This window comes from Helicoverpa armigera, chromosome 28 (genome assembly GCF_030705265.1).
Source record: "Helicoverpa armigera isolate CAAS_96S chromosome 28, ASM3070526v1, whole genome shotgun sequence".
In the NCBI taxonomy this organism is placed as follows: domain Eukaryota; kingdom Metazoa; phylum Arthropoda; class Insecta; order Lepidoptera; family Noctuidae; genus Helicoverpa; species Helicoverpa armigera.
In genome coordinates, this window is record NC_087147.1 from 5,256,710 (window position 1) to 5,273,315 (window position 16,606).

A 16,606-nucleotide genomic window follows, 5' to 3' on the forward strand; every position below is an offset into this window, starting at 1 on the left:
TTTAACTGTAAAAACACTGGAATTAAATGAATATTTTGTGTGGGCAAGTTTTATTAGCGCCATCTTTATAAAAATGGCTGCCTTGTTGTTGGCGACTGTTGGGTGCTTGTTTGGAAATTAAATGTTTGTTTCTTTCTTTTATTATGATTTCCAATAACTGCATGTGTAAAATATTGCAGATTGGGACGGATGATATAATAAATTGGTGAGTACGAAGTGTTCAATCAATGTTTACGCACAATAAAGTGCTCGGTAACGTAATAACAATCTGCTCAGGGCAACGTGAGCTTTTTAATGCGTATTCGTTTTCTTTATGTTTTTCGTGATAAGTGTTAAGATTATGTATCGTAATGTTTTCTTAGCGATTTTGCATTGATATTCAAGGTTCAGATATAAGCGAGGGTCATATTTACATAAGTTGTGACCTTAGTACGTTCAGACAACAAAAGAATACTTCCACGAATCTGTTGTTAGCGAGTAACGTCTCGGGATGTTTTTTCTTATTTATTAGTTTAACTTTAGTAGCGATTGTTCGTTGCTTTCTAGATTAAAATGTGCTAATGTAAGTTATGTGGTCGCGTTGTCGCTAAATAAAGACGGCAATAAAAAGTAGGTGAACGAACCCCGTTTTGAGTCCACAAATAGTATAGTGCTTTCTAAAAGTTCGATTTTTGCTTACGCATCACGACGGCTTTGAATTCTAACAATATATAACTCCACGCATCTGTAGTATAGATTCTTTCGCTTCATTATTTATTTACAAGCAAAATATTTACATTTGATTAGTTTGTCAATGAACCTTGGAAGACAATGACACTATGTTTTTAATGATATGAGTAAAATAATAACTACCATAATATTTACAGTTAGTTCTAATGTTAACTGGAAATGTAACAAAAATAAACAAGGAAATTCATTTTTACAGCAATCAATCATTAGCAAGGAAAATTCAAACTCCATTCCAATACTTGAGATTATTATTCTCTGATTCTGTAATGGTCTTTTTACATGTCATGTAACTTGAAATATTACTAAGGATAAATATTATCTAAAGTAACATTATGTGATTTACACTCTTATTAAAAAAAATTCAAATCAGGGAAACTCACGCAATCATAATAATTATAAAGGCTACCAAGAGCCTCGACGAACACCTCAGGAGGCTCTCGTTGGGCGGCTGGATCAAAGGACTGATTCAGAAGGCAGTACTCCTTGATACGGCACGTATTGTGAGGAGGTTTCTGTCTCTGGGACCCTAACCACCGGTACCTTGGACCCTGTGCCCGATATCGGTGGCAACCTATTTTTTATATTTTTAAATGTTTTTTATTTTTATATTTAATATTTAAAAATGTAAATAATATGTTTGAAAATAAATAAATGACAAGAAAATAAAGGCTACAAATCAGCTGATGCCTAACTTTGCAAAACCTTGTTACAGATTATCTTACCGTTTACCTAAACCCCAGCAGTTGTCCGAGAGGAGAGCATTTTTATATAAATGAGCCCCACCTAGTACCATAAGCTAGTAGGTACCGTAAGCGGTTATATTTCTAGAGAAGTTAACATAGTATGTCCAAGATGTGGCCAGCGTCGCAGTACTCGCACAGCAACGCCCCAATCCCCAACAATGCGGGGAAGGCTAATGAGCACCAGAATCAGCAAAACTTGAAGACGTTGGGAATGACCTCTGCTATTTCTATGGCAGGTTTGTATGATATTTATTTACTTTTACAATGAGCATTGTAGGAAAATATTGCATCAGATGTTATTTGTCTTAGGTGAAAACGCTTTATCCTTTCATAAACTTGAACATTGTCTAAAGAGACTAGTTTATTTAGACACAATTTATTGTATCATAGTTTATGAAAGCCAACATTTTTCAGTTTTCATTCCAAAGCCTATCATTTAACAAGGTCAAAATATTTAGCCAGCGTTTACATATCAAATTAACTGTGACACTATCAACTAATAGAAGGTTAATTATGCCCTCAATTTTCATATCATTCTAATAATTATTTTATTTGAAGGTTTTCACATCATTAGTGAGAGCTAGACATAAACAAAATGAACTTGAATAAAAACAAATCTGCCAAGATCTCCCTATGTTGATAAACAAATCAGTTCGATAATATTGCCAGGGCATAATGAACTCTAAAACATCACACAAAAGTATTATATTCCCTTGCACAGGTCCGAAGCCCATTGATATTGAAAAAACAGCTGAGTTGAAGGAGTCCCTGGTCCCTTATGGGGTGTTTGAGTCTGAACAAGAGATGCATCACCGTATGGAAGTACTGGGGTCCCTGCATCGGCTGGTGAGGCAATGGATCAGAGAAGAATCCATGAGGAAGAACATGCCGCCGAGTGTTGCTGATACTGTTGGTGGCAATATTTATACTTTTGGATCTTATCGGCTTGGGGTAAGTTTGGCACTGTGTTAATAGTTATGTGTAAATTGGCACGTCTAGATGCATTTTTTATTATGTCCTCATTAAGATAATTATTTATCATGTTTTTTAAGAATCTGATCAAGTTCCTTATGTGAGACTTTGTGTTTTGGGAACACTGCTCTAAAGGATCTTACCAAAAATATAGTCTTAACAATTCAGTAAGTTACATCTTATTTTGACTAGCCAAGTCTTGCTTTACTTTATGATGAATTGACCCTGCTGTTACTTAAAAGTGTTAGATCATTATTAATAATAAAGGTAATTGAATTATTACCTACATAATTCTCATATAACCAAAGATTTATGTGAACATTTATTATGAGCTATAAATAAATAAAATGCAATAACATGTAACTATTATTTACATAAACAGAGTTTATTTGTTCATAACCTGACATTAAACGTTACGATTTTAAAATAAAACCAATTTGTTCACATAACATTTTATTGATGGCTTTCAAGTATAATGTCAACATTAAAGATCGTCCATTTAACAAAAATGTTTCTTCATAGGATTTAGCCAATGTTCATGCGATTAGCGTCCCAATTCTACCATCTTTTTCTTCTCATATGATTTAGCAGTAGAAAATAAAGCAACTTAATACAAAGTGCTATCTTGAAAAGTCTTCTCTTTTCTCATTTTTAAACCAGGTTTAAAAGTGAAGATAGAAAGTGCTTCTGTACTTCAGTACTTATTCTGTCAGTGTCGAAATGATTAGTGCACCTCTTTGAACATATTGACGTACAATACAAATAATTCAAATGCACATTGTATAGTACGATCACAAATAAAACTCTGGCTGCACACTTTGTAATAATTGAAGGTGCCCTCCATGTATGTATAAGAAATATGCGCATATTACATCGGCCGCAAAACACTTACATTGCAAAAAGTATGCTAAAATTATTAATGTAAAGACTACATTTATTGAGTTATGCTCAACTGAAATACAGTCCCATTTGCGAGTATTAGATCTATGAGAATATAAAAGGTATGAAAACGTTAATAAAATACAATTTAAAGTCCAGGTTACCTCATAATGTTTTCCTTCAGTAAGTCATTTGTTTCCAAGAGACTTCCAAGTTCTTGGCTAAAAAGTGATTTTAGTTAGAATTTTTGTTTGATTTACTTTAGTAATAAGGCCTTTCGATCTAATAGTAAGGGTGTTTTAACTTTAATCACTGGCATATTTATGGCAGAGCGACAAACTATTATCGACCTTCTCTTCATTGAAATAAGATTTCAAACCACAACGTGTGGTATTAGCGTTGATTGATTTTTTACTGTTTCAATGAGAACAATGGCTATAATGATATAGACAGTGAACGCTTTACCCTGCGTTTCGTCATATTAGCGGCTGCCGTAGGATCAGAGTCTACCAAAGCGGGGACGAGCATTGTAGAGCGGAGTTCTTAAACAACCAATAGAATTTCTTCGCTCAACAATACCATTGAGTGGTTGTTTAAAATCTCCTCTGCCGCGCTTTGCTATTCTCGGTTTTAGTTGAGTTTGGGCTTTAGCCCGTATGGCGTGTACTACAAGAAAGCTGGTCTATTCTGGTAACAGGTACATTTTCTTCACGTTATGTCAATCTGCTTCCTTTTTGTATTTAACTGTTACTAGAATGGATACGCCGACCGGCTATCAGCTTTCTTTCTCTATACGGTCTAAGACTGAATATAGCTGGTATATTTCCCCTATAATCGTGAAATACAATTGTTCCAATAAAACTTAATAAAACTACGATATTTGACCACAGGTGCACCACAGAGGTGCTGACATAGACGCGCTGTGCGTGGCCCCGCGTCACATCGACCGGATTGACTACTTCGCATCTTTCTACGATCTGCTCAAGTTGCAGCCACAGGTTTGTAAAAAATATATATATTTTTTTATTGAGTTTTATATCCTAGTAAAAATAAGATTGTGTATTCAAAATGTGTTATGATTGATGCTTATGGCTTTAAGTAGGAACTTAAGAAAAGACCCTCCAAGTTGAGGATGCATTTATAGGCGTCTTTCGTAGCCAAGGGAAATCTTTGAGACTTCAGATACATAAGATCCTCTATCTATATTAGGCGTTCTAATAAGAAATTGGATAGGTTTTAAATTGAATAAAAGATTTATTAAGGAAGTGTTGAAAAAACAAGAGTTTGGACGAGATGTTGAAATATCGATGTTCAATATTGTCATAAATGATGTAATAATCTTTAGTTAGTTTTAAAACCTCTTTCCGCTTCGCTCTGGTGAAGTCTGGGTCAAAATCCGGCATTGTAATTAATGTTTAGCTATGTTGTATGGGGACAAATAGCAAACAACCAACAGACCTGAATATTATAATTCAGTCTAGAATCTTGTCGAAATTGAAACGTTTTCCTAATTAAAACGTAAATAATTTCTTAAACATTACAAAACGTGTTCTCTGAAGACTTTCAAAGTCAGAACTTAAGCTTTGAAAATTATATTACAAAGTTCTGTGTTGCTTCATTTGAGTGAAATATTCACAAACTTTGAATGTTAAAAGTCCTGTGAAATGTTGTGTTTTTGCGTAGTTAGTGAAAAATACACTTATGTATTAAATACCTGTTAATATAATACTGTAACTAAGGGTACGTTTAAACCTCCCCAAAGGTATTTACGTATGTTTGATGTTATTACCTACTCTCTTCAAAAACAGCTGATTTGATATGGATGAGATTTAGTACATCTATATTTATATTTATACTGATTATATGAAAGCTCTAATATCAGGAACTTTTCGAACGATTTCAAGAATAGCGTTACATAACCCATTTATGAAGTAAGACTAAATACCTACTTTTTTCTGATTTAAAGTCAAGGCTTCGTTTCTTTGTTTTAAGTTGACATTCTTTCCATATCCATATTGCCGGTATATTCACAGAAATACACGCAATATTGTCTCCGTCTGCCGGCGTGAGCGCTTGTTTATTTATATAACAAAATGCACGCATTATGATCCCGGCACCCCACTTCCGCTGTTTTCGTGAATGGGGCCCGACGCTAAACGTATTCGTGGATAATGCTCCTTTTTAAAGGAAGAATAATTTAGAGTTACTTTTCAGATAGTATCTTTTGAATTTTGTAACATATTCATGCATATAAATGCATTTTAAGTATTATTTCCATTTTCCTCTCGATTAAATATGACCGAAAAGTCTAGTTTGTCATTATAATGCTATTTTTATGTCAACCTCATAGCAGAAAATAATCACACCTGTGTAACACTAGGCTAATAAATAAATAAAATTATTGAAATTGGGCTCAACAAATGACTTTGTTAAACTGTTGTGCAATCATGATAAACTAACTTCAGAGAGGCAAACTTATTTGACGAGACTTTGTAATGATAGAGCTTTTAAACATAATGCAATTTTAATACAATTCATCTCAGCAAGGAATAATTGTAATTTCCGTTGTTACTTAATTTAATTATTATTTGTTTGTTGTACAGGTAAAAGATTTGAGAGCAGTAGAAGACGCATTTGTGCCGGTCATCAAGATGAACTTTGACGGAATTGAGATTGATTTGCTGTTCGCCAGGTTGGCGCTCAAAGAGATACCAGGTATGGGCATTTGAATGATTCCTATGGTTATTATTTTTTAACAAAACGTTAAAAAGTAAATGCTCGTGGTGTCCTTATTTTCTCACTTCAGAAATGCGAATCTTGCACTTATTTCCTTTAAAGAAAACTAAACACTAACCAGCTGTGAAATAACCGTCCATCAAATACCCTTACATCGGCTAAGATGTAGGGGTATTTAATTTAATGGGCCATTATTATAAAACGCAGATAAAAAGGACGACTTTAGTGCTATATTTTTGAAAGTTTAAAACGACGTTTTTTTAAGACCACGCTTTATAATAAGGTGGTTGCCATATACACATCATTTATGTGGTCTGGCTAAAATTAAGCAAGCTTTTCATTTGCATGACTATACCAATCAAGAGATACCTTAAATAAAATAACATTACAAATCGGGGATCCCTGTTTAATAACAACATATAACAAGTAACGTATGTAAACAGAGATAAGATAGGTACTTATAACAATATTATGCTCTAGTGACGTCTATTCACCAGTTCAACGTCATTCATTGTATGACGATAACTGTTTGAAAACACTTAGCACTTTGTTCCCACAATAAGTTGCGTCAAGTAATACTAATAGGAAGAACTAAGCTTCGCCAAGAAGGTTATTTATTGATAAGAAAAATACACAGTAAACTTAAGAACTAATTACAATGTCCCACAAAACTGTAAAAGCAGTCTACAGTTAAAAAAGTCTGTAATGTATACTTCTATTATATAGGATACTATAAGTATGCATAGCATTCTTTCTCTGTCACATTCACGTAAATTGCGACAGAAATACTTTTTAAGAAGAAATAAAAAAAAACTATAATAGGTCATATTTATTAAGATGATGGAACTAACAAATAAAATCAACAATACCTAAGCATAATAATTCATAAATGATCTGTATTTCACAAAAATAATACATCAATATTTTAGCCATACAACGTTCGAACTGAAATGAGTCACTTATTATCTTTGGTATGCAAAAAACTTAAAATACAGAGTCACAATGACCCATGTATAATGGAGGTCAAATGCCAGGTATTTACAATATTCGATACTTACTGAAAACCAGTTTGTTTTTTAAATACCTACCTAGGTGTTTGTCTGCTCAAGGTTTCAAGGCCAATCCTTTTATGTAGATAGGGCGACAAAATTTTAATGTTCGCATTTCTTTGTGGATTTATCATCACCTTATTATGTCCCTTTGCTGGTAAAAGTTATTTTATTCCCCTGCCCGTATCGTAAGATGTAATCTTCTTTTATACTTTTTTTACCATCACAAAAGAAGTAAGTAGCCCAAATGGGTGTAACCAGAATGTCTTTGTGAAAGGTGTAAACCTTCCCCTTACTGATGTTTTGAACTTTTCTTGTTCTCTCTCTTGTTATGGCAATCTATAAAAAAAATAATCATCATCCTGCCCTTATACCAATTTTACTTAGGGTCGGCGCAGCATGTTTTCTTCTTCCATACTCTTCTATTTGCCGTCATCTCACACGCACACAAGCAAACATTCTTTCTATTTACACAATAAATACTTCCCATCCCAGTGAAAAATACTTCCTTGTTGACAAAAACTTATCAAGAGGGATTAGAGTTTAACCGGAAATACGGTACTTGAAGCTGCTACAGAAACCATTGTTGTATCATGTAACCAAAGTTAATTATTGGGTAGATGAACCATCAAAGAATAGTTTATTTCTTGTTATCTGTACGTTTGAACTTTACTGAATTACTTGCAAAAGTTTTTTTTTTGTTGATTCCGACGTAACTTTGTATTTTATTGATTTTGAAATTAGTTAGCCAGCTTGTACATTCGTTATTAACCATAAACTCTAGAAATTATGATTTTATATCCCTAATTATATCTTTTTACACATTTCATTTGCCTTACTACCAACAAATATAAATAAATTACATGTACTTAGAATTACTTATACATGCATACATACATTAGAATTAAACTATAGGCTTTTTTATTTATTTTATACATCACCAACAAACTCAAGATATATACTGATCATAGATAAATAAATAGCTCACTGTAACTTAAGACAAATTAAAGGTCTTTTTATTTATGATCAAGCCAAACTATATGCTTTGCTTTCGGTCTCAACAAAAATTTTCTACTCTATTCCTCATATTTAAGGTTTAATTTACCACCTATAAAATCCTATTTCTTGTTTCACAGATTCATTTGACTTACGCGACGATATGCTGCTAAAGAATTTAGACCAGAAATGTGTGCGGTCCCTCAACGGGTGTCGCGTGACTGACGAGATACTCCGTCTCGTGCCAAATATCAACAACTTTAGGCTCACGCTTAGAGCTATTAAGCTGTGGGCTAAACGTAAGTAATATCTTGTTTTATTTTATAGGTTTGGTCCGGTGTGGTTGACGAAATGTAGACGAAAGGTGATGGATAGTCTTTAGTTAAGTTCATGTGAAACACTGAATCACATACTTACCTGATTACTTACCGTCACTGTGTAGTAAACAACACACACACACAACTTCACAGTGTGTGAAGTCGTGGTGGCCTAGTGGGTAAAGGACCAACCTCAAGTATGAGGGCGCGGGGTCGATCCCAGGTCAGGCAAGTACCAATGCAACTTTTCTAAGTTTGTATGTACTTTCTAAGTATATCTTAGACACCATTGACTGTGTTTCGGATGGCACGTTAAACTGTAGGTCCCGGCTGTCAGTGAACATCCTTGGCAGTCGGTACGGGTAGTCAGACGCCAGAAAGTCTGACACCAGTCTAACCAAGGGGTATCGGGTTGCCCGGGTTACTGGGTTGAGGAGGTCAGATAGGCAGTCGCTTCTTGTAAAGCACTGGTACTCAGCTGAATCCGGTTAGACTGGAAGCCGACCCCAACGTGATTGGGAAAAGGCTCGGAGGATGACTGTGTAGTAAACAAAAAGACTTTCGTAAATTATCAGATTTGCATATTGACTCCCAAAGCTATACATAGTGTTTTACCAAAGGAACTTAGGAGATACAATTTGTTACATTGTTTCATAGTCTACCAAAACAGAACTTATCAATAATACGAATTCAATATTGAGTTTTAGTTTGTAAGCCATTGTTTTCTTTTATCATAAAGTTTCCTTTACCAATCTAATTTAAAAATTTATTCAATCATACACAAATTTTCTATCACTTATAATTATTTCCCACCCCGCAGGCCACGGCATATACTCCAACACTTTAGGCTACCTGGGCGGTGTCTCCTGGGCCATGCTGGTAGCCCGAACTTGCCAACTGTACCCCAACGCACTGCCAGCCACTCTGGTGCACAAGTTCTTCCTAGTCTTCAGTCAATGGAAGTGGCCGCAGCCTGTTCTGCTGAAGCAGCCGGATTCTGTCAACCTTGGATTTCCTGTTTGGGATCCTAGAGTGAGTGTTTTAAAATTTGTGGAATGTTCTACAATCTGTGGAAAAAATGTGTAGTCATCTGTCTTTCTACCTTCTTCTAACTGTGTTGATGGCACAGCGGTATGTTTTGAAGCTATATCCAGAAAGCAGATCTGTAGGTGTATAAAGCTGTTTTAAATACATTCGAATACAGAAAATTGTATAATTTTGTAGGTCGACAACTAGTTACTCTTTTTATTCTACTTTTCCGGTGTATCTAATAGGTATTGTTAATAGGTCAACGTCATTTATTATGTTCTAACTACCTGAATTACACATTAGTATTTTTATTTCTATCAAATGGAGAGAATTCTAATTCAATTACTATTTATTTACCATTCCATCACTAAAACTATTTACATGGTGAACTAACGGTGGATTCCTTTCAATAACTTATATCTAACTGTTGATTTGCGCACTAGAGAACAGAATTTGACTTTACTTGAATGTATTGTCAAAATTCTACATAAATTATCTCTAGTAAGCAAATAAATAGATAGATTGGATATAGATATCTGATATAACACTATACATAAACATATGTAACAAAGTAGAGATGGTGAGTTTGCCAAAACCTGACACAATATACTCATATACTCACCCTTACCTCCGCAGGTGAACATCTCGGACCGGTTCCACCTGATGCCGATCATAACTCCAGCGTACCCGCAGCAGAACTCCACGTTCAACGTGTGCGCCTCCACCAGGACGGTCATCATGGAGGAGTTCAGACTCGGTGAGGAGTTGAGGATCAACTTACTTTCTCCAGATGTTGATTATCAACTTGCTTTTGGTTTGGGAAGAAGGAAATGGTCAAATGATTTTCTCGCCACAATGACTTGCTGATAAAAACCCCTCAAGTGTTTTGGGAAAGTTTGCAAGAGTTGTCCTGTGTTTGGTATTCCTAAAAGGAACATTTATTTAATTTTTAAATTTCTCGTCTCAAAAAAGGCCTCTGAAACTCTTTCGAATTATCCCAAAGGCAGAATACATAAAATTTGTTGTTGGTCACAGCAATCGATATAAGAAATTCAGGTGCGTGTGTTTAAAAAAAAACTGCCAATATCAACAAAAAATGTTAAGTATTTGGAAGAATATTTTTTTATTTTCGTCAACAACTACCAAAATGCAAATATCTAATCCATATATTATATAATTGAATTTATTTTCCCCACAGGTCTAGCAATAACAGACGAGATAATGCTCGGCAAATGCGGCTGGGAGCGTCTGTTCGAAGCGCCGAACTTCTTCTCGCGCTACAAGCACTTCATAGTGCTGCTGGCTTCCTCCGCCAGTCCTGATGACCAGCTGCAGTGGTGCGGACTCATTGAGAGCAAGATCAGACATCTTATTAGTGAGTTATGTTGTGGAATTTAGATAAAAGATCGTTATCTATAGTAATACTATCCAGCAGGAAAAAATGTTTGTATTAGAACATGTTTGTGGTTTTCAACAGACTAAAAATATATTTGAATAGAGTTACAACGTTTTAATATTTTGTCATACAGATTATTAATTTCAACAGTTTGTTGGCTCCGAAACTACTGAAGCAATTTGACAAATTCTTTCACTGTTAGAGAGCTGGGGCCCGATTCTCCTAATTTTACTTAAGCGACCTTCGATTGACGTTCGACTCGATTCGACTGAGATCCAATCCCAACTCGATTACTATTGAAGTTAATTGAAGCGTATGTGGCATTCCGCTATTTTTTCTTTGAAATAAACGTTTTTATCCTTTTCTGTCATTCAATAATGAATCATTTTGTCTGCAAATGATTTACGATTGCAAAATGATTGTACAGCATACTACCGTATAGACCAAAATCATCAAAATAGCAGACCAATCGCACACCAATCAAATGTCAATCGAATACGATTGGTCTTTTATTAGTAGCAGAATGCCCGATATGGTTAAAACTGCTATTACGATCATATTGCGATTCGATTTCTATTCGATTTTGACATTATTAACTTAGGAGAATCGGGGCCCTGCACTGTTGCCGAGTAACATAGGCTATATTTTGTCCGGTTATGAACGCGTTATGAAGCTACACAATCCCTAATATTTATATCTTTTATTGACCTCATATTTGCAATTAGAACACCCACTTTCATTAAATTTTCAACAAGTAGGTATACCAATATTCACATAAAACCGAATAAATAATGTGACCTCATATACCTGTTCTATATGTATATTATACAGCTGTTTACAAGTCATTGACCCAATTCTCGCGCCTCATTAAAAGGCAATGTGTTATTATTTTATCTACGTGTTTTACTCATAATTTTGTAGGCCTACTAAATTAAAAAATTTCTATGTAGACTAGGTAAACATGTTGTACAGTAATTCTTTAATTTGTTGTCTTAATGTATTTTGGGATAAAAATACATTTCCTCTTTGTAATATTTACAATCAGTTTCCCTCTTTTTCACATATGTACTGCATAAATTATCTCTCGCACCCTCTATGAAATAGGTATAGGTAACCAACCAATATCACGCGGTAATTGTGTAGCTAGCTACCTATCAGTGAAATAATTTATCAAATCGGTTCAGTATTTTCAGAGCCCTCTTTGTACAAACAAACTACATACTGGTCGTTTTTGATTGCTGACTTAGCTAGGGTTGGTTTATGTTACAAATTCCCTCTGTATAATATTAATATAGATACGTTTATTATCTAAAAATATTCCTGTTTAATTCCAGCCACATTGGAGCGCAATTCTCACATAACGATAGCGCACGTGAATCCCGAATGCTACAACTCAGTGCCACTTAACACCAATAACGGACAACCGCTCGCCTTGCCGCCAGGTAACTTATTATTACAAAAAAATGGTACACAGAAAGATTATGATCCTTGATTGGATCCCATAAAATACAAAAGAGAAGTTTTTGATTCAAAGATCTTGAAAGAAAAGCCAATTCATTGTTACATACCTACTTATAACTTTTCTTCATGTAGTGATTTTCTAACCAATTTTTGCATTTCTATTCAATAATAGTAAATTATCGTCTCTTTATTTAGGTTACCCACTCTGATCTATGAACATTTGCACTTATTTGAGAAAAAGACCCGTTGTAATATACGTGTAACACACAGCTACCATCAATGTAATTTTTCACTATGAGTAATTTGCTAAATATATTGGTTTTAGGAGCACCAGTACCCTCAGAGACTGCGCCTGAAGTCAAAAAGAATGAAAATGTGAGTTTTTTATGTTGTTCATGATCTAGAATAAAAAAAACTTAACTTCAAATTCTTGTCTATATAATATGCAGGGACGGATTTAGGGTGGGGCTTTTAGGGGCTCTCATACCCCCAAGTCCGGCCCTGTCTATACAAAATCCGTATACAACTGTACCTAACTGTTGTGTGCCTTTTATTTTCAAGCACACTACTCAAGTTAACCCGCTGGGAAGCGAACCTGCTACCCACAGCAAACAGGACTTCAAAGAGAATGTATCATCTCTGTACTGTAACAAGTTATTAATTTATATTTTTGTTAATTTCAGGGTGAAATCATAGCGAACTACTGTTCTATGTGGTTCATTGGGCTCGTGTTTGAGAAGACTAACTTGAATGTGGATCTGACGTATGACATACTGTCTTTTACGAAGGCGGTCAACTATCAAGCCGATAACACTAATATGTTGAGAGAAGGAATGACTATTGAGGTAATTTTAACCTTTTTTTACGTAAGATCAGGGTAGTTATTTAGGTAGGTTTCACATTATAGAATTTTTGTTATAAACAAAAATAAATCCACTTGTAGTGTGAGCATAAGTGAGATTTTATTATGTGCTACTATCACTGTGAAGATGCATTATTTACTTTTAATGATATTTATGCTTACTTATAAATCGAAGTATTCAAAGCCTTTAAAATATTTTTTCTATCATGCAGAAAACTGTGCAGACTTTTCTAGTGGCAAAGCGCGTGGAGAAGCGAAAATGCTCAAAAAACACCAGTAATATAAGGGCCTAAAAGTTGAGAAAATTGTTCTATTAGCATAAAAGGGGTTCTAGGTGCAATGACGTGTCAAAAACGAAATACCTATACTTATATTCCGTATTTACATTCCTCAGGCCCGTCACGTGCGTCGCAAGCAGCTGCACCAGTACCTGTCGGCGTCGCTGCTGAAGCGCGAGCGGACCACGTCCGGCACCAAGCGCAAGCCCGAGCCCGCGCCGCCGCTGCCCGCGCCCAGCAAGAAGACCAAGCGTCTGTCCGAGAGCAGCGTACGTACCACCTGTATAGCCTTTTCTTTGAAGCCTCTTACCGGCTTAACCCCTTGTATTGTGTGCAAATCCACGTGCGACACAATTGATTTTTTATTGATCTCTAATTAGCAGCATACAAGACGTTAAACCAACCCGTTGGATCTCGCGTGGGATCGCAGGAATTCAAAATTCTTCCTCGAGACTCCCTAATGTGAAATATGCAACGATTGCCTATCTACCCTTCTCAGCTTAGTTACCTAGGCAATCTGATAATTAAGACAGGTTGTCTGACTCTGCCTTGTCGGGTACAAGGCAGAGTCCGACAGTTATGATGAAGACTTATTGAAAGTCTACTATGCTACCTGCTGGGTTTTCCAAAAAATTCCTGCTTTCATATGCCTCCGGCACTATGTACTGCGGGGACAAAAAATTGTCATTCTGTTCAAAAATAATATGACCACCTACATCAAAACGTATAAACGTGCTTTGGTTTTAATTGTATATGTAAAAATATAGAATTTCGTTTCTCTCCATAGACGGACGAAGTAAGCGTCCTATCCTACAACGAAGACTCAAACTCATCAAACATGTACGAAGTGAACATGGCCAACGGGACCGCCCCGCACACAGCCACCGAGGCCGCCAAGCCTGCCGACAAGCCCGACCACCCATCCACGTCCAACTCCATTGCTTGTACGTAGCAGTACGAGGAGTGGCGGACCAGGTTCATCTACGGAACCAACGTCAAGCTCACCAGAACCAAACGTGTGTAAAACTAAAGTGAACTAAGTGATTATAGTGTGTAAGAACCCGTGATAAAGATAAGTTTTCGAATTTTGGTGCAATTACTTGTGACGTTTTGGTGTTGTCGCCCATTTGGACTGGTGGTTTCGTTATGGTGAGTATTTTGATGTTCTCAAAACACTGATTGCGTAGCGAATGGAGTGTTTTCGCATGAATATTCCATTTGTGGACTCCACATTTGACTGCCACGGTAAAAGCAGTGTAACTAGATAAGTCGTACGAAATTTCTATTCATTACACTTGTAAATAATTCCATTATTTAATCAAAATAATTATAAAGTATTTTAGAACAAAAACTAATAGATATTTTACATATCTTTTAGGTATAGGTCTCGGACAAATATGCCACTAGCGGGATTTACGAGTTTTAAAGTAATACAATTTAGATTTATGACAAATATTGATGTAATATAGAATATTATTTGGGAGTCCGCGCCGATCCAGCGATATCGAGCATTTGGTCGAGCTAGCGAGACAGATATATTGACGTAAGTTTTCACTCACGTTGATCAAACACTTTATTACACTTTTATAGACTAGACTATTTCATATTTTTAAGTAATTAGTGTAACAAATAACTTGTCAGATCTATTTTCGGAGTATCTCTTCTTAGCAGTGTTTACAGTTAGTCATAGATTCAAGAGTAGCTTGCTGGATTCAGGTTTTAGTGGTAAATAGTCCGTTGGCTCTAACAGTCTTCAAATTACTATTTTAGCGTGTTGACGACAATGATTGCTGTGGGTTCGATACCCACACCAATTTGAGAATTATGTGATGTCCAGATAATAGTTACGGGTCTATTCTGTGTAGAAATTAATATGGCATTAAATTGTAATATGCACTCGCGAATTTTATAAAGCTTCCTCACTAAGTCCATTCACAAAATGGCAAGTTTAATCCATCAAATAGTATTAAGTCTTAAAATACGATTCTCACATAACTTTGTATGCTCCATAGATGTGATACGGGGACAACGCATCGTGGCTGCGTAAGTTATCAAATATCATTAGATATACGTTCATAAAGTTAATGAAAATGGAAAAAAAATGTTTTAGAGGTAACAAGTGATATGAAAACGAAGGTCCGTTAATTGTACGAGATATTTGGGTGTTGTTTATTTGCAGATGGAGTTCGCGCGGCACGGGGTCATGTAAGTCTGCTCTGTCAAACTTAGGGTAGGAGTGTCAGATCGTTTGCAAGAAAATATGTTTACAACACCACGTAATTTACACGTACAATGAGATTAACATGACTGACGATGCTTCCACACTAAAAGTAAGCAAAGGGGGTGTTAATCTGAATATTTCTTCGTAGATTGGCAAGTCTGGGAGGGAAAATACTTCGGATCGTTGGTTCCTACGCGTCTCGTCGGCAGAAGCCACTCTCGCACGTGAACACTCCATTTGTTTACTAATCTTTGGTGTTAGATAGTCGTATAGCGTATATTTTTCTTATTACTTAAGCGTGTCAGTCATGTTGATAGCATTTACGGTAAAATCGTAAAGACAGTAAAAATAGGTCGAGCACTACCACTGTTCATTAAGCTCAGAACAAATTGGGTGTTTTAGTATAATAATAGTTTTTTTTTTAACTTATGTCCTGATTTTCAAAAAGAGATTTTTGTGCTGGTTTCATAATTTATGTTGTATGTTATGAAATTCCTAAAACCCACTGATTCAATTTGCTTTACTTCATAGTAAAATCTGCAATTTCCATCGTTCATTCATCACCAATGAGAATTGTGCGATCTAATAATTTTGCATGATGCGATCTGCAAAATTGAATTTTAAATATAATAGGAACAATTTAGCTTCTTTATTAAATAAGACAAGAATAAAAATCTTGCTCTCCCTTTATGATAAAGAACAATTTGCCTATTCTATCATCCAAAATTATTGAATTAAGCACTTGTAATATAATTTAATTAGTAAGGCCAACCCTCCTAATACCCAAATACCAAAGTTCCTAAGAAACCCACCAGATATCAACCGAATACCTAACATTATGAGAATTAACCCTTCAAGGCATGTACTTAAAGTATGACCCCTAAATTATTATTTCTTGCAAACGGTCAGTGATAGTACAAAGTGGAAGAAATTGATCA

The 16,606-nt window shown here is 35.4% G+C and overlaps 1 protein-coding gene across 12 annotated transcripts; it reads left to right on the top strand.

Annotated features, from left to right (window-relative positions):
* The first annotated feature begins 27 nt into the window (after positions 1-27).
* LOC110371437 (poly(A) polymerase type 3) lies at positions 28-15,711 on the top strand. 12 transcript variants are annotated; one of them, XR_007512365.2, is made up of 17 exons: positions 28-205; positions 1,442-1,708; positions 2,194-2,423; positions 4,214-4,321; positions 5,927-6,038; positions 8,245-8,403; positions 9,242-9,453; positions 10,087-10,207; positions 10,649-10,825; positions 12,181-12,288; positions 12,633-12,682; positions 12,991-13,152; positions 13,564-13,716; positions 14,235-14,596; positions 14,917-14,990; positions 15,460-15,490; positions 15,627-15,711. XR_007512365.2 is itself a non-coding variant. In XM_049851815.2 (14 exons), exons 2-14 carry the CDS (start codon positions 1,573-1,575, stop codon positions 14,397-14,399), a joined length of 1,893 nt encoding a protein of 630 aa, XP_049707772.1. In that variant the 5' UTR covers positions 28-205; positions 1,442-1,572; the 3' UTR covers positions 14,400-15,711. The 12 variants fall into 12 exon arrangements, 3 of the variants coding, with proteins under 3 accessions (XP_049707772.1, XP_049707774.1, XP_049707775.1); XR_007512363.2 differs by having other exon boundaries at positions 14,235-14,990; XR_007512362.2 differs by having other exon boundaries at positions 15,460-15,711.
* Positions 15,712-16,606: the final 895 nt, after the last annotated feature.